Below are 23194 nucleotides of genomic sequence, written 5' to 3' on the forward strand. Positions count from 1 at the left end.
CTTTCTTTAATCGTGTTCTCGGGCACGATTATTATATAAGTACAGATAAGTTACATCAAGTTCAGATTCGTCATGGAACAATGATGATGAAGGTACGTGCATACGGTTGATACGAAAGATCTCTGCGAAACGCATTCTATATGCATCATTCCCGATATGGCGAACGCTGTTCTGCGCAGAGTCAGAATAAGGATGGTGGGAGATGTCAAGTAGGGTTACTTAATAAATGCTCTACACATGCGTACCGTACTTTCGTTTTGCGAACACGCTGTTACGACGCGCAACGGTATATAGACGGATCGGATTCAACCGGCTCGGTGTAACCAGAAATATGGTAAGAAACTCATAGCACCGTTGTTAGCAAAACGACTTTTCCAGCTTGTTCGTACGTACTCGTGGATAGCGTTACGTAACTATATACTAGCCTTTGTACCTTGAGATTTAAAAGAGTATCGCGTTTCTAACGAGCACGAACCCGAACGATTTAATCGCTCGGTGTCAGATGCTTGTCTCTTTTTTCTTTTTTTTCTTCCCCTTATTTTTTTTATTACGATCGGTCCCCTCCCTTGCTGGCTCATGATTTGTTAAGGGGTCGGACAAAGAATGGGATCTCTCGGATGTGGCAAAAATCGAAGAGGTGGTGGATCACCCGGTCGAGCTGTTCAGAATCTGGCACAACGAGACACGAAAGTACAATGCTACTGCACCGGACGCCTGTTGCTTGGCTACTACTTCAAAGTTTGTACCGACTGTTCATCGATAATTCCAATAAATTACACACAATTTTCAATGAAGCGCCTTCGTTTCAGAGACTGCAAAGTATCCGCGAGGAACGTCATTCTTCGGGAATTCGATGACGATGGTTTTACAATAGTAACCGATAATCGTAGCAAAAAGATTGACAATGTAGTAAGTTTGCACTGAAAGGTGAGTTCGTACACAGCTGGTTTCTCTTTTATCGATCGTTTCAGGAAAACATCTCGTACGCTGCCATGTGTTTTCTTTGGTTCTATGTAAACGACCAAGATCAGAAAGTTACGAAACAGGTAAAGACAATACAAAATGCGCTCGAGCATCGATGTACGTCTAACGATGAATGCATAGCATCGGATTGTTTGTAGGTGAGGATAGAAGGTACGATGAAGAGATTGGACAGCGAACAGTATAAGCATCTGTACGACAGAGAACCGTTGTTTTGCAAAATTCGATCTCACGTTTGCGACCAAGGACGGGTCGTGGATTGGGAGGATCTGAAGCGACGACACGACGAAATATTAGACTCGGTTCGTAGAGGTGAAAATGATTTGCCGATGCCTGATCACTTGTAAGTTTAACTATACACGATGTAAGCACAGCACCTGTTACCGAATATATTATGTTTTAATCGTGCTTCAGCGTTGGATACAAACTATTCCCGACAATGATGGAATTCTACTTTGCGAGGGACTATCTCATAGGTGATCGTATATTATATCGAAAAGATACATCGAACGATGCTTGGGAGAGACATCGAATATCGGCATAATGTACCAAATCGATGACCACTACGATCTTCCGTTTGTTTCACAATAAGACTTGAACAGATTTTTTGTTGAGATACTCTATACGTGGAATTGTTTTTAAAATCCATTCACTCCGTCGTACCTTATCCCGTTCCTATCAATCTTCGTTATCATCTGTTCGTAGTATGTGTCAATAATAGACCAACAGCAGTTAAACCGAACTTTATCATCGCGTAATCCACGTGATTTGATTGCGATAATTTAATAAGAGCGTAAAAAGAAAACACAGAGCACGTTCGCGCGTACATTTCGAATTCAAATCCAACAATGTATCAAAATGGCGCTTGTTCGAATAACCATGTAGTGCTTGAGGAAAGGCCAATGTATTGATCCCAGAATAGTCACGTGACGTGCGCAAGGGATCGTACGCATAACAGCGAGTAAAAGTGGACGCCTATGGGCTGAAGCCGCGTTTTATAGCCTCTACGCGCAGGCCTGAACGAAGCTGAACGGAGCTGAACGATCTCATGAGTACAATTTCAATGCTCAAACCCAAATGTGTAGAGGTATGCTACGAGCAGTGTCCACCGGAGCGAGAGCACGCTTGGAGTGCTCTGTGTACCGTTAAGAAAAATGCACAAACATGCGGTCATACCTGATCCCGTATCTAAATCCATCTATCTTTTGCTCGAAGATGGTACTGTCTTCCCAGGGAGACATTTCGGAGCGGTGAAACCGGTCGACGGTGAAATAGGTGAGTGTACGTGCAACACGTGCTCGGCCATTGCATTGTATGTAGACGTACGTGTACGAATCTTTCCATGATTGTTTCTACCGTCGTCTTTCTTTCATCGTACTTTCAATTTCAATCGAGTAAACACGCTCGTCATTGCCCCGATTGACTTAATTGCTCCTAAACTGAAATACATATGCACGCTTCCACGATATACGAGCACATGTTTCCTATGCAACTACGGAAGGAAAGAGCCACGTGGGACTGTTACTACTAATTTATCGTAATATTCCGTTTCCACGTGCTTTTTTTTGCCGATTCGAAAAGAGATTTTACGTTAGTGCATCGAGTGTGGAAAATAACTTTGCTTATCGAAGACACTGACAGTCTCGTGAACTTTTGATTTGACGTTTATCTTTGTCTATAGAACAACCATTTAAATCTAATTACACGAGATGCATGTGATCATATTACGTTGATACAGTTCGCTCGCTACTCGTAATGTAAAACCTTACACGATAATTTAAAAACAATTCGATAACGTATTCGGCTTGAAAATAAATACGATTGATTTCGACCCCCATGCTCCTTTGATATTTACATTTTGCAAATTACCGTTATAGTTCGAATGAACGTTGTACAGTTTGTTTCAAAGTAGAGTGCAATGGTCATTAGTAACTGGATTCTAGAAGATTAGAAAATGTATCTTTGCAAGGCTAAATTTACTTTTTCATTGCAGCGAGTATTGTTAATTAAGAAGATAAAAAATATCAAAGAAATATTAGACTGCGATAATTCAACTGTTTTCTTTAAAACGACGATTGAAGTTTCAATAATTAAAATAAATGTATGCTTATATGATAGAATAAGGAATAAAGAAATATATATCTGTACATATACATATTTACGAAAGCAATAATACCGAGGTGTACAGGTGTGACGTAATACAGTATAATCCGCGTATCTGACAACCGGATCGGGGATCAGGCGTGACCGTATTATCTGGGAAGGTGAATTTCCGCGAATCGGAATATGTTATTTATTCTCTATGCCCAATTGTAAAATATGAGAATATTACGAATGAAGTAAATTCAAAGATTAATCGAAACCTTAACGCGATTCTCTAAGAAAACCAAGAGTCTTCAACTAAGAGTCTCGGCTTTTCCTAGATCGTGCGACGAAAGAAAACAGAATTTGATCTTGTAAGACTAGGTCGAAACCAATTTAACCCTTACATTTCTCAAGATATTTCCACCGTCCCGAGGGTGTAGAACCCAACTACGATGGCCATTGCGCATCATTTTTACGTACTCTGCACGCGTTACGAGTACATTCTGTTTGAACTGATGCATTTTCTTTTTATAGTATTTCAGACCGGTATGGTGGGCTATCCCGAGTCACTTACAGATCCTTCCTACCATGCTCAAATTTTAGTACTGACGTATCCACTTATCGGAAATTATGGAGTATTTGATAACGAGGTGGACGAACATAATATACCATAGTAAGAATTACAACTCGATTCGTACTATAAAGAGCAACGTGAATTATTAATTGAAAACGATACGCATTGCGGTAAACGCTATGGGTGAAATTTCTGAACCTTCTTTTCTTTTACAGCTGGTTCGAATCTGATCGAATTTGGGCCGCTGCTTTGGTGATCGGTGAAATTTGTGAAACTCCGAGCCACTGGCGACAGACCAAAACGCTGTCCGAATGGATGATCGAGCAAAACGTTCCTGGTATATACGAGATCGATACCAGAGCCCTGACAAAAATTATTCGCGAGAAAGGCACGATCTTAGGTAGACTCGTGTTTGATCCACCGCCACCTGTTCCCGTTCTTTCTGTGAATCCACCGATAGCTGATCCGAACGAAAGAAATCTCGTCGCGGAAGTCGTGCAGGTACAAGAAAAAGATATTCGATGCGATTTAAAAGCTGTATGAACCATTGCACTGATTGTGAATGATTTATTTTAGCCTGCACAAACGACGTACAATTCCACCGGTTACCCCCGTATATGCGTGGTAAATTGTGGTTTAAAGTACAATCAACTGAGGTGTTTGATTAGTCGAGGTTGTCGCGTCGATGTTGTGCCTTGGAATTACGATCTTACTAAAGCCAATTACGATGGCATGCTTCTAAGTAATGGACCAGGCGATCCGAGCAAGTGCGAAACAACGATTAAAGCTATTCGATCCATCCTCGAATCACGAACAGATAAACCAATTTTCGGCATTTGCCTGGGTCATCAGTTGCTGTGTATTGCCGCTGGTTTTGTTACGTACAAGATGAAGTAGGTATCTCTGATTATATTTTTATTACGGAGTAATTAAATTCCTGTTTGGGAACGTCTATATACATAAACACACGCAGTTACGGAAACCGTGGCCACAATCAACCGGTCACGCATCAGGGAACTGGACGTTGTTACATGACTTCGCAAAATCACGGATTTGCGGTTGATGCGAGCCTGTTACCAGCCGATTGGGAACCGCTTTTCATCAATACGAACGATAATAGCAACGAAGGTGTCGTTCATTCGACTCTTCCTTATTTTTCGGTCCAATTTCATCCCGAACACACTGCTGGTCCTCAAGACCTGGACTGTTTGTTCGATGTATTCCTGGACGCCGTGATCGACGTAGCGAATGGAAAACGCGGAGAGTCCATGAAGCAGAGGTTGCATGAAAAATTGAATTTCCCCGAAAGCATCGGTAACTTGCCTCTGCGACCGAAAAAGGTGTTGATTTTGGGATCGGGTGGTCTGAGTATCGGTCAAGCGGGTGAATTCGACTATTCCGGATCGCAAGCGATTAAAGCATTGCGCGAAGAATCCGTACGGACGCTGTTGATCAACCCCAATATCGCGACAGTACAAACATCTAAAGGCATGGCGGATAAAGTTTATTTTTTGCCAATAATACCGGAATACGTGGAGCAGGTAGTCGACCGTCGATATTCGATTCCTCCTAGAAATCTGTTGTTATTTTCTAACGAGACTTTATAATTTTCAGGTAATACAATCGGAACGACCCGATGGCGTGCTGTTAGCATTTGGTGGACAGACTGCTCTCAATTGCGGCGTTGAGCTCGAAAGGAACGGGGTATTTAAAAAATACAACGTCAAGATTCTAGGGACCCCTATACAATCGATCATAGAAACGGAGGACAGAAAGATGTTTGCAGAACGCATCGCAGAGATCGACGAGAAAGTGGCACCGAGCGCGGCAGTGTACTCTATCCAAGAGGTTAAGAATCAAATTTTACGATTAATTAAACAGATTTTTTCCGAATTAAAAACGCGGTCGTGCGTGTTTGTTCCGTCAGACTTTAGACGCAGCCGAGAAACTGGGCTATCCCGTAATGGCCAGGGCAGCATTCTCTCTAGGTGGTTTGGGATCTGGTTTCGCCAATTCCGTAGAAGAATTGCAGACTCTCGCGCAGCATGCGTTCACTCACTCGAATCAGCTGATCATCGATAAATCGTTGAAAGGATGGAAGGAAGTCGAATACGAGGTCGTTCGAGATGCGTACGACAATTGTATCACCGTTTGCAACATGGAGAACGTGGATCCTCTTGGTATCCATACCGGTGAATCGATCGTGGTCGCGCCGAGTCAAACTTTGTCCAACAAAGAATACAATATGCTTCGAATGACAGCCATCAATGTAATTAAACACTTTGGCATCGTTGGCGAATGCAACATCCAGTACGCGCTGAACCCGAATACCGAGGAATATTATATCATCGAAGTGAACGCGAGATTATCTCGCAGTTCTGCTTTAGCGAGCAAAGCGACTGGTTATCCATTGGCTTATGTTGCCGCTAAATTGGCACTCGGTATTCGCTTACCGGATATCCATAACTCTGTTACCGGAAAGACTACCGCGTGCTTCGAACCGAGCTTGGACTATTGCGTGGTTAAAATACCAAGATGGGACCTCAACAAATTTCATTGGGTCTCCACAAAGGTATAATTGATGCCGCAACCGGCGTGAATACGGGTATCAGGATTTTGAAAGTGATCAATTTTGTCTTGATTTTAGATCGGCAGCTCGATGAAAAGCGTAGGAGAAGTGATGGCGATCGGTCGCAAGTTCGAGGAAGCTTTTCAGAAAGCTTTGAGAATGGTCGACGAAAACACTAACGGTTTCGATCCATACGTGAAAGCACCGAACGACGAAGAATTGGAGAAACCAACGGACAAGAGAATGTTTGTTCTTGCATCCTCCATAAAGGCCGGCTATACGATCGATCGGTTGTACGAACTCACGAAAATAGATAAATGGTTCCTACACAAGATGAAAAACATTATCGACTATTATTTCATTTTGGAGAATACGGATCACACGAAACTGTCGCACGACGTCTTGCTGCATGCCAAACAAATCGGCTTCTCGGACAAGCAGATCGCAACGGTGGTGAAAAGTTCGGAGTTAGCGGTGAGAATACAAAGGCAGGAGAGCAATATACGACCAATGGTGAAACAGATAGACACGGTAGCTGCAGAGTGGCCAGCCACTACGAATTATCTCTACCTGACATACAATGGTACTACGCACGACGTGGAATTCCCAGGTGGATACATAATGGTGATAGGTAAGTGAGAAAATGAATAGATTCGAGAGAAGTTGTCTAACATTTTCGGTAAATTGGAAATATGCACACGTTTCTCAGGATCCGGGGTATATCGAATCGGAAGCTCGGTAGAATTCGACTGGTGTGCCGTCAATTGTTTATGCGAACTGCGAAACTTGAATAAAAAGACGATCATGGTGAACTACAATCCGGAAACTGTTAGCACCGATTACGATATGAGCGATCGATTGTACTTTGAGGAGATATCGTTCGAAGTCGTAATGGATATTTACGATCACGAATGCCCAGAAGGAATAATTTTATCGATGGGCGGTCAATTACCGAATAACATCGCTATGGATCTTCATAGACAGCAAGCCAGGATTCTCGGAACTTCGCCGGAATCTGTGGACGGAGCAGAGAATCGTTTCAAATTTTCTCGCATGTTGGACGGCATTGGCATTTCGCAACCCAGGTAAGACGAATACGATTAATATGTCCTTTTTGTAAGAGGAAATTTAGTCGAATCCAACGTAACGGTAACATACTATCGTCCAGGTGGAAGGAATTGACCAACTTAAAATCTGCGATCGAATTTTGCGTGGAAGTCGAATACCCGTGTTTGGTGCGTCCTTCTTACGTGTTGAGTGGCGCTGCGATGAACGTGGCCTATTCGAATCACGATCTCGAATCGTATTTGAAAAGCGCCAGCGAGGTGAACAAAGAGCATCCGGTGGTTATATCGAAGTTTATACTCGGAGCGAAGGAGATCGACGTGGACGCGGTTGCCTATGACGGGATTATTCTCTGTATGGCCGTATCGGAGCACGTGGAAAACGCGGGTGTCCATTCGGGCGATGCGACCCTAGTCACTCCACCGCAGGATATCAACACGGAGACATTGACGAAAATCAAAATGATGTCCAAGGCCATTGCCGCGTCCCTCAGCGTCACTGGGCCCTTTAACATGCAATTGATCGCAAAGGCGAGTTGCAGAGAAACGGAGGAAAGGGAAAAGAGAGACTAACGATGATACTTTCTGGTTTACAGGACAATGAGTTGAAAGTGATCGAGTGCAACGTCAGGGTGTCTAGGTCTTTCCCTTTCGTGTCGAAGACATTGGATTATAATTTCGTAGCTATGGCCACTCGAGTGATCGTTGGAGAGACCGTAGATCCAGTAGACGTACTTGCCGGATGTGGCAAAGTTGGCGTTAAAGTACCGCAATTTTCCTTTTCGCGACTCGCTGGTAAGCGCGCACACTCGACGAGTCGTTCGAATCGACCATTCTGACACGATTCTAAGAAATATAACACTTTGCGATTGAATAGGTGCCGATGTGATGTTGGGTGTCGAGATGGTATCCACGGGGGAGGTTGCTTGTTTCGGAGACAATCGGTACGAGGCTTATTTGAAAGGAATGATGAGTACGGGTTTCCATATACCGCAGAAAGGCATTTTGCTCTCGATAGGAAGTTTCAAGGTAGCGTCTTGGTTGCTTAGAAATTCAGAAAACTTCCTCGGTTCAACGGTTCTAACGTTCTCCTTTCTCATTACAGCATAAAATGGAATTGTTACCGTCCATTTACAGCCTTTACGAGATGGGTTACAAATTATACGCTAGCATGGGGACCGCAGATTTCTATACAGAACACGGAGTAGAGGTAAGTTTTAAAAAGGACGTGTTACCAATCTTTTCACTTAGAAACGTAAAACGTATATTTAAATATTTATAAACAAGATACGAACAAACGTTGAATGTTAATTGCTTGAGAGAATTTTGGAAGCTTAATTTATACCTAGTTTAAATGTCTTTATCTGTCACTTCTCTCACGTTCGTTTAGATTAATTAATATCGTTTACTTTCTCGAAATACAAGAAACGTTAATCGTGTCTAATCTTTTTACAGTTATAAATAATATTCTTTAACTAATAATAAATTATTAATTGGTTGCTAAAATTTGAAACATTTATTGAGCAACTTGGAGAAAATTGGTCATGCGTGTTTGCGGCTATGCGTTTCAAATGTACGTAAAATTAGGTGTTGCAGGCTCGGACAAGTCACGAAACGATACGACCAATTGTTTCTTGTCGACGTCGCTGTTCGATTCTGAAGCTCCATTTTCGATCGTCGAACTTCGATCTTCCAGATCCTGCACGAGCAACGTTTTCTTATTATTCACCACTTTCACGTCCAATTCCTTCATTTTTTCGTAATGTCTATCATGTATGATCGCTTTCGTCATGATTTCAACACGATGGACATCTGGATCGGGTCGCTTGTTCGTCTCCGGTAGAGAGTCATCCTTTTTCGCTGATTCGTCTGTGAAGCGATCGTTCAACGAAGCAACGTATATGGCCGTTTCCGGTTTTCTCGTAGAAGTATTCGACCTGTCGTTGCGCGTGTTCGGAACCATCGTTTTCTTCCTGAGAACCTTGATCCTGTCGCGAAAAGCTCGTGCATCGTTTCTGTAACATGGATGTTCGAAAAGGAGGATGGACAGGCGATCGGCGTGGTCGAGATAAACAGCTTTCTGTTGGTCCGCTTGATACTGAATACAGCGTTCCCCGATTTGGATGAAATGTTCGATGAAAAAGCTTAGAAGAATAGCCAATCTTAGACCGTCCAAAGGGACACACCGTGTCTAGAAAAACAGAGAAGAATGGAACGTTAGTTTTTGACCAATCGACATATTATCCTGGAGCACACGGAATATAATATCATAATAGATAGTACATAGCTACGATAGTGAATAGATAAGATTAGATTTCGTTAAAGCAGAAGTAAATTAATTTGATCGTATTGCCCCTTATCGAGCATACCGCGAGAGATATTACATTGACAGGCAAGAATGTACTTTTTTAGGCCAACTTGAAAATATTCTTGGACGATTTCGACACGAACCGGGTACAGAATTTGATCGATAATTCGGTAAAAAGAGCACAAGGGCGGGAAAAGGTCGCTTCGCGCTAGTATCATTTCTGATCACGTTACCGTGAGAATGTGCGTCCTCGAAGTACGATATAGCATGTGTCATCCGATAACAAACGTTAGAGATAAAGACATTAGAAAATCATCGATGAACAGAATTTATCACAAAATTATACTTACCGAGATCTCGATGATAGAATCGGTAGCCTTGCGAGGATTAATTAACGTCTTATTGGTAACCAATTGGACGGATTGTTTGGTGCTTTTCGTCTTGATCATATCCCAAAATGCGGTTCTGTCGTACTTGTTATCTTGTCCGGACTGTTGTCCTCGTGGTCGGGTCGTCGGATCTGGAATAGTTTGCACAAGCATCGGATTGATCAGCGTTAACGTATTTTCCGTTAATATCTTCAGTAACATCTCGAAGTTCAATCTCGGGAAGAAATTATCGTTATATCGAATATTTTCCATCGCGTGAAAAATATATATCACCGGATTCTCGATGATGCGCTTCAATTGCTTCTGCGTGTGCAGCAAATGTTCACAGGGTATTCTTTGAAAGAGATTCCTATCCTTGATAAAGTAGTCCTTTAGTATAGGTTCGTTTTGGCTAATGCTATAGTACAAAGAGTTTAACAACTTTAACAAACATGCACCCATTCCGTTATCGGGCCATTTCGACGATCTACCGTCCTCCTCGATCATCCAAAATAATCTGTGCTTAATATGAGCAGTAGTTAAGCTGAACATCGTATCGAAAATTGGCCTCATAAAAGTTTTATGAAGCATCAGAGCGATTAAATATATCTTCGCTTGGGCCTGTGTCATACAAGTTTCAAGGTATCTTTCGGCTGTTGGAAACGTAAGTTGCCACTCGAGATCCTCAATGAGATTGCTGTTTCCGTGTTTCGGAATGAATCCTTCCGGTACCACGTAGGATCCAAGGCTCTTAACCTTGTCGACGTCGTTGGACGTAGGCCAGTGATTTCGCGGCCTGTCTAGCCATTCTTGAGCACAGATTGGCCATTCCAACCAAATAGCAGGAATAATTTCGTACTGTTCTACTCGGCTGTGCTTAAACGCGTCGGAAACCATAATTTTGTCACAGTAGAGCACGCATCCCTCTCGTCTCATATCTTCCAGCGAGTCTTCGTCAAAGGTCAACGAATCACCCAACTTTTGTTTGAACATTTTTATAAAATGCTTCATAAATTCGGTGCTGCTGATGTATATCACGTCGTAGTTGTGCCGCTTTAGCGCCTCCTTGATTCTCCGTTGTTTGCTGTTCAATAAATACATTTCTTCTTCCTTGGGGTCATAAATCTTGCCATCTGCCGTGTAGGTGACTCTCTTGAAACAACGATTTGGAAGTTTTGCATTGGATATCCAAGATTCGTCTAGCTTGTCGGAGTTGTACGACTGCGAGAACCTCGAGCTGCTGTCACTACCCGTTGCGTAATTGTCCGTTCGATATCCGGAACTGTTGCTACTCGTATGCTCTTGGTTCACTAATCCTTGTTTCTTCGTTAACGGTGTTTCTTTCGCCTGATTAGAATATCCCCCCTTTGATTGAACACTTTTATTCGGATGCCTTTGTTCCGCTAACGAGTACGAGTTGTCGTAATCAACGTCGTTTCTGATATTACGATTGGAACGTAACAAATCACGATGGTCTTCGTACACGGCGAGTCCTTCCTCGTACAAATTAGGCAAGGATAGCGTTATATGAAACTTGGACTCTTTCAGTATATCTCGCCTAGATTTTTCGGACGCGACCGAATAGTCGGACCGGACCGATTTCGCTTTCGCACCGTAAATGCTATCAATCCCACTGTACAATTCGTCACCGTCCTCTTCTATCGACGATCGATCCACGTTGTTCCCTTTCGTTATCTTCTTCGGGATCGGAGAATCATGGAGAAGCTGTAGCTGCACGTATCCTGCGAACGTAAAGGCGAACGTGAGCGTAGAGGTAAAAACATTTGGTTAATTAATTCAAAGAACCAAATATTTACCTTGATGTCCCGTGGGTTTCAACAGGATGTTATATGTGATCGAGTTATTCACGATGCTATAAAGCGCCGAATTTTGTTCCGTGATATCGATGTTATCGTGAACCGTGTAAATTCGAACTGGATGCAGGGGTTCGATAGTTGGTCGGAAAGTTTGTCGCGTGGATGTGAAACCGATATGTCGAGAGACATATGCCTGAAGAACGTCTGGAAGTAGAACGCGCTTCATCGGGGGTAAACGCTTGTTCAGTTTCGCTTCGTGCGACGATACCAGTGTCTCCTTCGCGTGCTTGATATCCCTGAAAAGCCAAACCATGAAAAAGTATTATTCTTCGATCGGTCAATTGTAAAACCGTTTTATCGCGAACCGAAGTTAACGTTATCGTGATCTTTGTAACGTGTCTACCGCGATCGGAGAAAAATATCGTTTCTTCACGCCATGGCGCGGTCGCGCGAATGATCTTAAAATACGATGACTTACTGTTCGTAATTGCCGAAGAATTGGACACACATCATGAGATTGTTCAGTATGAACAACTCGGGATTCGTTTGGATAGTTTTTCTTATGAACAACAATTCTGCGTCATTGCAATTCTCGTAAGTAACTAAATTTTCAACGTTTTCATACTGGTCGCTGCGTGCGCTCTTTCTTCCTGTTTTGCTTCGCGATCTTGACTTAAACTTCGACTTGGAATTTCCCATTTCGTCCTAGTTTCGCGGAAATTGTCTTTTAAATAGAACTATATATCACAACGAATCTTCGATTCTGCGATTCTCATTCTTCACCCAGCGATGAAGTATTATTCCTTGCTTTTGACACTAACGAAGAATCAACGTCCACGATCATGACGCATGTAAACGCCGAAGAACACGTATTCACTGATCGACGCGACAATAATCCAATCGCGGGGAAACGCTGCCGATAAATACCTACCTATCGTTATCATGTTATAGGCAGTTAAATGCTTTAATCATTACTCGCTATCGGCTATCGACAAATAAACTGGACTTGAATGAGCTTAGTTGGAAAAAAAAGAGCAACGATTTTCGGAAGTTGAAGAAGCGTGTAACGCAAACGAAACGAAAGAAACGCGTATACCTTCGTATTATCCTTCGTATTCGATATCGCTATACGCGAGATTAATGAAATCTATTATTAGTATCAACCTGTCGTTTCGGAATACGAAGTATGCGTATAAATTAGTAGCCGGAAACTATTATAATTACAATAGCGGTAGAGGGAGGATTTTACCCGAAAGAATCGCACTGATGTCATAAATAAAAATATCCTTGGAGGAAAGTTTACTTTTATCTAATCTTAATATCGGTCCAAAGTGCCACTCGTCATAATTACAAATAAATTCTGATCTACTTTATTGGTCATATCCTATATTTCGTATAAAAATGTAGACGATACCGTGACTTTCGATCGTATAACTAAATTTTCTAAAATAAAATACCAGTTTATCGATATCGACGGTATTTCCGCGGTTTTGTAGAAGTGTATTCAACAGATCATTATCGCGTAGATACTGTAGCTCTAGATGCGATGGATACATGTAACGTAAAAATCCGATAAACTAGTCGAAGTGTATGTACATTGGAATAAAATGTTTGGAAAAATACAATTCTCCATGAATAAATGGTTGAAATATAGGTGGAACCGGTACAATGGACATTCGAGAATATTAGCGTGAACGAAGATTCCAGCCCGACCGAGCTTCGACATTTGGCCGATTTCCTTTCGAAGAAACAATTCGATCTCGTGATTAATTTGCCGATGAGAAATGGCGGTGCGCGTCGAGTTTCCAACTTCATGACACACGGATATCGCACGAGGAGACTCGCCGTCGATTATTCCGTACCCTTAATCACGGATGTCAAATGCGCCAAATTACTCGTCGAAGTAAGTATCACGATTTTCTTATATTTCTTTCGAACAAACGAAAACGGTATGTATTGCTATTGAGAAGCGCCTCTGGTGTAATTTTTTTACTTTATCATCCTGGATACGCGTTTATATGAAACGCCGGTATTTACAAGATTTGTTTATATTATATATTTGCAGCAATATCTTTCTCAAGAGTTATCTTTATCTGTAGTAAACTTGTACAGGCGAAACGAATTAAAGCACAATTGTCGACGTGTAGCGACACGATCACAATTATCGAGAATGACGTCACGATAAGGTCGCTTTTGTTCGTTGTAGGCAATGAGAATGCTCGGCGGGCGTGCACCTCGTATGAAAACTCATACGGATTGCATGTCATCGCGGACGATGATCAAGCTTCCTGGTTTGATCGATATACACGTACACACGCGTGATCCTGGCAGAACCGATAAGGAAGATTTTGCCTCTTGTACCTCCGCTGCTCTTGCCGGAGGTATCACGATGATTTTCGCCATGCCCAACACTCACCCACCCGTTATCGATCATCAATCGTTCGCTCAGGCCAAGGAGGTAAAGGAACAACGTCGGTTTTCGCGCCAACGAATCTCGCGATTCTCGTGATTTGCAAATTCTGTTTTCCAGTCGTAGGTTGCGACTTTTCTTTCCTCTTATTTTTCATTCGTTTTTCAGCGCGCTCTGTCAAACGCCAGATGCGATTACGCGCTTTACGTTGGCGCTTCGTCGGATAATTACAACACAACAGCTGAATTAGCTCCGTTAGCGGCAGGTCTAAAGATGTATCTTAACGAGACGTTCACGACGCTTAAATTAATCGATCTCACTATCTGGATTAAGGTACGTCATCGTGGATTAAATGATAAGGGAAACTATGTCCTTCAGATATCTAGGATTATCTGATTAATCAACGTTTCGAATTTTTCAGCACTTTCAAAGTTGGCCCAAAAAATACCCTATCTGTGTCCATGCCGAGCGGCAAACAACTGCCGCGATTCTTTTCTTGGCCGGTTTACATAACAGACCTATTCACGTGTGTCACGTAGCGCGGAAGGATGAGATTCAAATTATACGCGCGGCCAAGGAAAAAGTACGCGATCGATTAAAGAAAATTTTTTCATAACAATCGCTTCTTTATTCCATTACGATAACGATTTGTTGTTATATCTTTATCAGGGAATGGCTGTCACTTGCGAGGTATGTCCTCACCATTTGTTTCTCTGCGAAAAAGATCTTCCTCGTATAGGAACTGGATGGGGTCAAGTGAGACCAGTTTTGGGTACGAAGGAAGATCAGCAAGCCCTTTGGGAAAATATGGATATAATCGATTGTTTCGCAACGGATCATGGTTAGCTCTGTTCTGCTCACGATCGTGGATTAGCTAAGCGACAGCTTCGTTAAAAACGCGTGTTCTTAATGTTTAAGCACCGCACACTGTGCAGGAGAAATCCAGCGAGAACCCACCACCCGGATTCCCAGGACTCGAAACCATGCTTCCGCTTTTATTGACCGCTGTTCACGAGGGAAAATTAACGATAGAGGTAATCGAAATTCGTTTCGAAGAATGTACGATAACTCGAGATCTCGCTACCAAATATACGCATGTACACGTTACTTTTTACTATCTCACTTTCACGAGATAAACGATATTCGTATCTGATCGAATAATGTTCTTTTAACGTAGGGAAATAATTGACCCCTTTTCAGGATATAATAAACAAGCTCTATAGGAATCCGAAAAGAATTTTCAACGTGCCAGACCAGTCCAACACCTACATCGAGGTCGATCTCGATGACGAATGGGTAATTCCAGAGGCGATGCCATTCAGCAAATCCAAATGGACTCCCTTCGCCGGAATGAAAGTTCGCGGATCGGTTCATCGCGTGGTACTTAGAGGAGAAGTTGCCTACGTCGAAGGACAAGTTCTGGTAAACCCTGGTTTCGGCCAAGACATCAGAGAGGTACAGGCAAAGATGAAACTTTCAACGATTACGAATGCTCCGACCGTTGACGTAACCAGTCGACCAAGTTCCGCATTGGACGGTCTTTTGTCGCCAAATTACGAAAAGTTCAACAATTACACCGAACGAGTAATGGACATGTCGGAAGAAGAGCAGAACGGTATGGAAATCTGTTTCGATCGTAGCGCGAATTTCTCCTCGAGATTTTCACAGGGGTTGATTCCTCGTTTCAGAGCCATACACGAACCTGTTGCAATCGGTGTCGCACAAGTCGAACGTTCACTTCGCTGCGGACCTGGATTCACGCGAGCACTCGAAAATTCCGATTCAACAGCGTACCGTTTCGCCTCTTCCCATCAGCAACGCGAGCAAGCACAAGAGCGACAGCAATACGAATCTGCTGTTGACATCGGCGCCATCGGTTCCCTCGGTTCACACTAGTCAGAATTTAGTCGGGCACAACGTTTTGACAGTGGATGTCTTCAATAAAGAACTGCTGAAAGACATCTTTAACGTCGCGGAAATTTTTCGCAATGCCGTTAGAAAAGAACGGTTGATAGACCATATTTTACGGGTAAGGAAAATTTTACGGTCGCAGTCAGCTTGTCCCTTTCACGGCAACTCTGTCGATTTTCTATAGGGAAAAGTGATGGCGTCGATCTTCTACGAGGTTAGCACGAGAACCTCGTGCAGTTTCGCGGCTGCGATGGAGCGACTCGGAGGCCGAGTGATATACATGGACGGTACGACGTCGTCGGTGAAAAAGGGAGAAACCTTGGAAGGTTAGCGAATTACGCGATCGCGATGAAAAATTCCTCGTGATACGGGAAACATAACGTGGTTACCTGTTACAGATTCGGTAGCGGTGATGGCTGGTTACGCCGACGTGGTGGTACTTCGACATCCTGAACCTGGCGCCGTATCGGTGAGTGTTCTCATTTTTAAGAAGTGTTTGGAAATAAATGCGATTATCCTTATAAATATTTTGTATTCAGAGGGCTGCTCAACACTGTCGGAAGCCTTTACTGAACGCCGGCGATGGTGTTGGAGAACACCCGACGCAATCGTTGCTCGATATTTTTACGATAAGAGACGAGATTGGTACCGTAAACGGTTTGACGATTACCATGATCGGAGATTTGAAACATGGCAGAACAGTCCATTCTCTCGCAAGGTCTGACAGTGTGATTCATTCTTGCGATTATTTTAATCGATCTACTTCACGTATAACAATAACAACATTTGAATGCTCGTCCCGCTTCGTAGATTGTTAACTTTGTACAACGTTGAACTACGTTACGTGTGTCCTCCTGGCCTCGGCATGCCTGACCATGTAGTGAAATACGTGTCTGAACGTGGAATACCACAGGAGAAATTTACCACCCTCGAGGACAGACGTTCTTTACATGACGCGAATTCAAAAAGAACGTTTCACCAATCAAGAGGAGTATCGGCAAGTAAGTGCACAGTCGGAGCGACTCCTCTTTCATATTTGTCATTGAACTTGAAACCGCATGGCTAAGTTTGCTTCGTAACTTGCTAACGATTAATTAACGATATGTACGATCACTACTGCAGCCTTGATATCGAGATAATGCAGTTGTTATAAAAAAAAAAAGTAGCGAAGAAGATAAGGAGGCAATCGCAAGATTAACTTTCTTGCAGAAATAGACATTCTTCCCGTTTGTTCTTTCCTTCCTTAATCTCGCGATATATCGCGTTAATTAATTGTGCGTGTCGCACGCTCACGTGTTTACAGGTTTGCGGACATTTCGTTATAACGCCGCAGTTAATGTCTCGTGCGAAGAGGAAGATGGTGGTGATGCATCCGTTGCCACGAGTATTCGAGATCAGTCCGGAATTCGACACGGATCCGCGTGCGGCATACTTCCGGCAAGCTGAAAATGGTGTCTACGTACGAATGGCGCTCTTGGCAATGGTCCTTGGACGTGTGTGACACATCCGAGGATGCGCGACAAGCTCGGCTTATGGGTCAAGATCGATCTGATCTTGTTTAACACGTTCCGTGCCGAATCGATTTTCCGATACTTTCCGTTCATGCCGCATGCGGCGTATACGCCCCGCGCTATTACGATTGACAGTTTTGTCTCTGACGTATGCCTTACGATATTTATAATAGTGAAAAAAATATAATTAGGAAAGAAAGGATGTAAAGTTTAAGATGCCTTAGACGACAAAACAACGGACCATGTACTGTACATGATGTTGCAACAAGATAAAGAGAATTCTTCCTTTTACAATGAGAATTCAAAGGGCTTGAACGGAAAGCTGAGCGGAAAGAACGAAAAGCGCACGCAGCACGGAACCTGTTCATAGTATATACAATAACGTACACGTATAGAAAAGAGGAGACACGTTCCTGATTCCATTTCCAATTAGACTGTGCGATTTACATGATTATCGCTTTATCGTAGATCGAAGAGGTATTAAAACGTTGAGACATTCTCTTTGTAGACGAATAAGGAGCCAGACATTATATTCGTCGAAATTCACCGACAAAGGGAATGTTAAGTTTTATGAAATATTTGACGTAAGCATAATTCCATAGGTATGAATTTTGATGAATTTTGAATATTCGTCGAAATTCACCGACAAAGGGAATGTTAAGTTTTATGAAATATTTTACGTAAGCATAATTCGATAGGTATGAATTTTGATGAATTTTGATAAATCTTTATCTCTACGTAACGTATATTTAAAAAGATAATGAAATTTTACATCATACGAGTCCTCGACCTCTCACCTATGCAGGTTCTCGTATATGTATCGTTTTAAGTAGATAGTAGATTGACAAATCGCACACGTGCATAATAATAAACATCTTATATTTTTGACAATACATTTATATACATTTCTGTTTTGTATGTACACGTAATATACGTATATATAGATATTCGTCTAAGAGTAATATACAATTTTCATTGTACGCTGACGTGTACGCGTATCGTACGTTTACGATAAGCGGACATATTCAGTGTTAACGTCAGCATTTTTTTCGAACTTTCTAATCGCTGGTCGATTCACGAATCACTGACGATTAAACGATCGTTCCATTGAAACATCGGGGTTGCATCGTATATTAATCGTTACAAGGCCGAAGGAATGACTAGACCTCAGAAGAGCGTGATATTGCACGAACGAAAACGTTCGTATTCGATCCGTTTTCAGCCGATTTCATTCGATTCGGGACACAGTATATCTGCCGTCGTGCAAATTTGCACGGCTGTACGTTCGGGATCTTTCGTGTCTTACGATTCGAAGGTTGAATATTCGAGGGAATGGTATTCGGTGATTTGTGTGAGCGGTCACCGAGATTTCGATGCGCCATCGAAAATTTCGAGTCCTTTGAGCCGTTTGAAAATTGTTCGTGACATGCGATCGATACGATCGAGAGATTTTGATAACTCAGAGATAAATAGGAATACATAAATCACAGTTACGCGAATGACATTGAACGGTCAGAGAACTCCGCGGGGGATGTTCGTATCTTTCGCAAAATTTAGTCGCGTCATATTTCGAACATGACGAGTTCGATCGATCTATATTGCTCGGACGCGCGAACACTGATACTCGCGTGTATCGCGTAATTTGTGTCGTTTATTTTTCCATTTTTTCCGTTTTCTTTCATATACGTGTGTACATAATTCCATAGGTATGAATTTTGATGAATTTTGAATATTCGTCGAAATTCACCGACAAAGGGAATGTTAAGTTTTATGAAATATTTTACGTAAGCATAATTCGATAGGTATGAATTTTGATGAATTTTGATAAATCTTTATCTCTACGTAACGTATATTTAAAAAGATAATGAAATTTTACATCATACGAGTCCTCGACCTCTCACCTATGCAGGTTCTCGTATATGTATCGTTTTAAGTAGATAGTAGATTGACAAATCGCACACGTGCATAATAATAAACATCTTATATTTTTGACAATACATTTATATACATTTCTGTTTTGTATGTACACGTAATATACGTATATATAGATATTCGTCTAAGAGTAATATACAATTTTCATTGTACGCTGACGTGTACGCGTATCGTACGTTTACGATAAGCGGACATATTCAGTGTTAACGTCAGCATTTTTTTCGAACTTTCTAATCGCTGGTCGATTCACGAATCACTGACGATTAAACGATCGTTCCATTGAAACATCGGGGTTGCATCGTATATTAATCGTTACAAGGCCGAAGGAATGACTAGACCTCAGAAGAGCGTGATATTGCACGAACGAAAACGTTCGTATTCGATCCGTTTTCAGCCGATTTCATTCGATTCGGGACACAGTATATCTGCCGTCGTGCAAATTTGCACGGCTGTACGTTCGGGATCTTTCGTGTCTTACGATTCGAAGGTTGAATATTCGAGGGAATGGTATTCGGTGATTTGTGTGAGCGGTCACCGAGATTTCGATGCGCCATCGAAAATTTCGAGTCCTTTGAGCCGTTTGAAAATTGTTCGTGACATGCGATCGATACGATCGAGAGATTTTGATAACTCAGAGATAAATAGGAATACATAAATCACAGTTACGCGAATGACATTGAACGGTCAGAGAACTCCGCGGGGGATGTTCGTATCTTTCGCAAAATTTAGTCGCGTCATATTTCGAACATGACGAGTTCGATCGATCTATATTGCTCGGACGCGCGAACACTGATACTCGCGTGTATCGCGTAATTTGTGTCGTTTATTTTTCCATTTTTTCCGTTTTCTTTCATATACGTGTGTATATATATATATATATATATATATGTATATCTGTTCGTCTATGGTTATTCCGATTTAACGAACAAGTTCGATAGAAATCACTCCCGTTCGTGTTGAAAATCGACGTATCGTAAAAGACGTCAAACTATGGCATCTCGCGTTCGAAAGCCAGAGTCGCTAGCACCGTTTGGGCACATATCCGATGCCAAAGACTTAGCGTCCTCCTTTTGACCCTTTCTCGTTCGCGACAACGGTGGCATTTTCAATTTCAGCTTCTTCTTCTTCAAAATGTTTTTGTTTCTGCAACGAAATGAAATGACGTGTCGATGGTCATTTGCAAATGCTATCAAACGATAGCAGCGACAAGTTTTTAAAAGGGGCAACCCGACGTTCGATTATTTCTACGTACTGGTGTTTGCAGTCGATGAAAATACCCATGGAAAATAATACCACTATAGCTACGATTATACCGATAACGATTACTACCAATGTCACTATCGCGTCCTCTTCTTCGGGAGTAAAAGGCTCCTCTGTCGTTGACCACGACACTTCTCCTGAAAAATAAAATACACGGCTCGTTTGAACGTGAAAGCTGAACGCGCGGTTTAGATGGCCACGGTAAAGGAATCGTTTACTCCGATACTCGAAAAATTCCACTGCGATTCGTGCTTGCTTCGCAATAATTGATCGAGTTACATAATTTTGCGGTCAACGACCGAACGGTATTGCGATGCTCGATTCTTGCAACACACGCGTATGAAAAAGCAATGCTCGCGTATTCGGATTTCACTCGATAAATGCGTTTTTGGACATAGGAAGCGTGGATGAAAGATTTAATGATTCGGCACGATTGACGTCATCCTACGCCTTCCGTTCTTCGTAAGAATCTACGGGTGACGTCTTTTTGGGCACGTACGCCACCCCAATGACATTCGACGACCGTACACGTGCAACAGGAAGTAGAAGGATCTCGATTATGCGTCAAAGCTCAAGCACGACAGTATCAAACGGACAATTTCAGGCATATGCGTAGTACACGAAATGCGAGAGCATCGTTATCGCTTTCGATGAAACTAAACATTACCGGGAAGGAACATATGGCTGATGAAACATCAAGATTCTTTTAGCACATACATTTACCGCGTTAGAAAATGACGAAGAAAATCCAGTTTCTGCCGAGCAGGATCTTCTGCTAAGCTGTGACGTATTTATAATAGGATATTGTTTAATCGTAATCATGTGGAACGAAGGAAAAGAAAATATCGTGGAAAGACTGGTCCACGGTTGATACCGGGTATCGCGTAATTTACTCCAACCTCAACGTCCCTCCCCCCAACGTTTACGGACATTTAACTCTTTGCACAGCAAAAACACGTGTACCGACTAGCAAGTTGCGCGTGTCTTTAGAATCTCTCTGACAACAACCGTGTTCTCCAACGTCGAGCTTTTTCGTCTATATAACCTAATCGAAAACGTGGGATTCGTTGGATAAAAATTCCCGCGTTCGACGCCCCATGATTAACGAGAGAGGCGTGTATGGCGAATGCATCGATATCAGCTCCAAAGATAAGTATAAACGTAAAAAAAAAAAAGAAAAAGAAAAACGCTGTTATTAATAAATACTGAGATGAATATCTATGTTTTTAATCTCGATACCGAACGAAGACACGATCGCTGTTACAACTCGCAAGATGTAACCGTTATTAGATCCGCGTGATCACGACGGGTTAGCGGAGTTTCAGATTTTATCGGTACCACCTGTACCGATGTACGATCCTTCCACCGAAGCGCTCGATCCTCGATCGTCGCGTCTGTATCTATTTGTTTGCTACGAGCAAATATGTGCTTTCCCGCTACCAACAACCCAATTACCTTTTTGTTCCGACATCTCTCGAAACTTGGTCGAATTTTTTTCATCGCAAATTCTACGATCCAGTTGGAAAGTAGAGCTCCACTCGATTTACGTATCGGCGTAAAAATCTCACGATTACGCTCGAATTTAGAGAAAGTATCGTTACGTTTCGATCCGGCGATGTAATCGGTTTTTGCTTTAACTGGTCGCTGCGTTCTAAAGCAAGGTCTTTTTTCAAGCATGAAAAGGAAAGGAAACGATTTTCTACGCGTCTCGTATATCTCGCACGTATATCCCGTGTCCCTTATGAAGCCCTTAACGCAATGGCCAAGTGCTGTCCACGTTGTTGCAAGAATGCGAGAGAGGGAACGAAATAGAAACGACGTTCGCGATTTGCCACCTGTTGAGTTTCGCGTAGGGTTTAAAGGACGTGGTTGGCTAGAAAGTCAGGTGGATAGCGAAGCACGTCGCGAGTCGAATTTGGCATTTTGCACACGCGGGAGGAATTGTCATCGAAATTGTCATCGCGCTACGATTGACAGAAACTGAAATATAGAATGGAAAATAATTACCTTTCGTCGACGACGCGAGTTTGAGACTTTCATTGATGATTCTGGCGTGTACCCCCATATCAAGAATCGAGCTGGTGTTCTGTTACTTCACCTCGTTCGCGGAGAAACGTACGGAATCGTGGACGAATCGACCGGTTCGAAATCCCGAAGTAAACTGTCGACGACATGCCTCGAGTCGAGTGATACGCTCGGTGAGGCCTCTACGAGAGCAACGGAAATCGCTGGCGTGGAATAAAGACGGAGCATAACGAGCGAAGAAGAAGAAAGAGAGACTAGCTACGCTTCATGGATTGCAGGAAGAGAAAGGTGGGGCAGAGAGGAAAGAGAAACCTCACGGTCTCCATCGGGGAGTCCGTGAGGACCGACGTATAACTTCCATTCACTGTCCGGGATCCAC

The 23194-nt window shown here is 42.5% G+C and overlaps 4 protein-coding genes across 5 annotated transcripts; 2 read left to right on the plus strand and 2 right to left on the minus strand.

Annotated features, from left to right (window-relative positions):
• The first annotated feature begins 198 nt into the window (after nt 1–198).
• Nucleotides 199–1525, plus strand: LOC108555422 (pyridoxine/pyridoxamine 5'-phosphate oxidase). Of its 2 annotated transcripts, none has more exons than XM_017911048.1 (6): nt 199–334; nt 590–738; nt 810–909; nt 972–1046; nt 1122–1324; nt 1396–1525. In XM_017911048.1, the coding sequence occupies exons 1-6, from the start codon at nt 227–229 to the stop codon at nt 1523–1525; spliced, it is 765 nt and encodes a 254-aa protein (XP_017766537.1). In that variant the 5' UTR covers nt 199–226. The 2 variants fall into 2 exon arrangements, with proteins under 2 accessions (XP_017766537.1, XP_017766538.1); XM_017911049.1 differs by having other exon boundaries at nt 259–334; nt 796–909.
• A 571-nt stretch (nt 1526–2096) lies between these two features.
• Nucleotides 2097–18160, plus strand: rudimentary (carbamoyl-phosphate synthetase 2, aspartate transcarbamylase, and dihydroorotase rudimentary). The gene is given in 27 exon segments (XM_017911050.1): nt 2097–2256; nt 3601–3739; nt 3856–4141; nt 4217–4533; nt 4614–5181; nt 5255–5488; nt 5568–6212; nt 6288–6840; nt 6919–7294; nt 7378–7804; nt 7870–8068; nt 8151–8302; nt 8379–8483; nt 13421–13669; nt 13973–14224; nt 14345–14509; nt 14598–14759; nt 14846–15017; nt 15095–15210; nt 15377–15791; nt 15865–16205; nt 16272–16413; nt 16486–16556; nt 16627–16805; nt 16898–17023; nt 17025–17088; nt 17391–18160. Coding segments are annotated over 27 exon segments (6774 nt in total). The 5' UTR covers nt 2097–2135; the 3' UTR covers nt 17589–18160.
• Nucleotides 8778–12677, minus strand: LOC108555420 (uncharacterized). Its single transcript, XM_017911046.1, has 4 exons — nt 12245–12677; nt 11767–12062; nt 9932–11691; nt 8778–9464 (listed from the first exon to the last, which is right to left on the minus strand). The coding sequence occupies exons 1-4, from the start codon at nt 12463–12465 to the stop codon at nt 8841–8843; spliced, it is 2901 nt and encodes a 966-aa protein (XP_017766535.1). The 5' UTR covers nt 12466–12677; the 3' UTR covers nt 8778–8840.
• A 2251-nt stretch (nt 18161–20411) lies between the features above and the next one.
• On the minus strand, nt 20412–22961 carry LOC108555499 (uncharacterized). The gene is made up of 3 exons (XM_017911156.1): nt 22798–22961; nt 20783–20927; nt 20412–20673 (listed from the first exon to the last, which is right to left on the minus strand). Exons 1-3 carry the CDS (start codon nt 22853–22855, stop codon nt 20514–20516), a joined length of 363 nt encoding a protein of 120 aa, XP_017766645.1. The 5' UTR covers nt 22856–22961; the 3' UTR covers nt 20412–20513.
• Nucleotides 22962–23194: the final 233 nt, after the last annotated feature.

Source organism: Eufriesea mexicana, unplaced genomic scaffold (assembly GCF_001483705.2).
Source record: "Eufriesea mexicana isolate 0111107269 unplaced genomic scaffold, ASM148370v2 scaffold124, whole genome shotgun sequence".
Taxonomy (NCBI): Eukaryota; Metazoa; Arthropoda; class Insecta; order Hymenoptera; family Apidae; genus Eufriesea; species Eufriesea mexicana.

What these genes read in the sequence shown, in the direction of transcription:
- LOC108555422 (XM_017911048.1), top strand. Translation starts at nt 227, where the DNA reads ATGCTCTACACATGCGTACCGTACTTTCGTTTTGCGAACACGCTGTTA. An exon ending in ATCAGAAAGTTACGAAACAG is followed by an intron (nt 1,047 to 1,121) that starts GTAAAGACAATA and finishes GATTGTTTGTAG; the next exon opens with GTGAGGATAGAAGGTACGAT. An exon ending in TTGCCGATGCCTGATCACTT is followed by an intron (nt 1,325 to 1,395) that starts GTAAGTTTAACT and finishes ATCGTGCTTCAG; the next exon opens with CGTTGGATACAAACTATTCC.
- LOC108555420 (XM_017911046.1), bottom strand. Translation starts at nt 12,465, where the DNA reads ATGGGAAATTCCAAGTCGAAGTTTAAGTCAAGATCGCGAAGCAAAACA. An exon ending in TTCTTCGGCAATTACGAACA is followed by an intron (nt 12,063 to 12,244) that starts GTAAGTCATCGT and finishes TTGGCTTTTCAG; the next exon opens with GGATATCAAGCACGCGAAGG. An exon ending in ATTCTATCATCGAGATCTCG is followed by an intron (nt 9,465 to 9,931) that starts GTAAGTATAATT and finishes CTGTTTTTCTAG; the next exon opens with ACACGGTGTGTCCCTTTGGA.
- LOC108555499 (XM_017911156.1), bottom strand. Translation starts at nt 22,855, where the DNA reads ATGGGGGTACACGCCAGAATCATCAATGAAAGTCTCAAACTCGCGTCG. An exon ending in ACTCGCGTCGTCGACGAAAG is followed by an intron (nt 20,928 to 22,797) that starts GTAATTATTTTC and finishes TTTATTTTTCAG; the next exon opens with GAGAAGTGTCGTGGTCAACG. An exon ending in TTCATCGACTGCAAACACCA is followed by an intron (nt 20,674 to 20,782) that starts GTACGTAGAAAT and finishes ATTTCGTTGCAG; the next exon opens with AAACAAAAACATTTTGAAGA.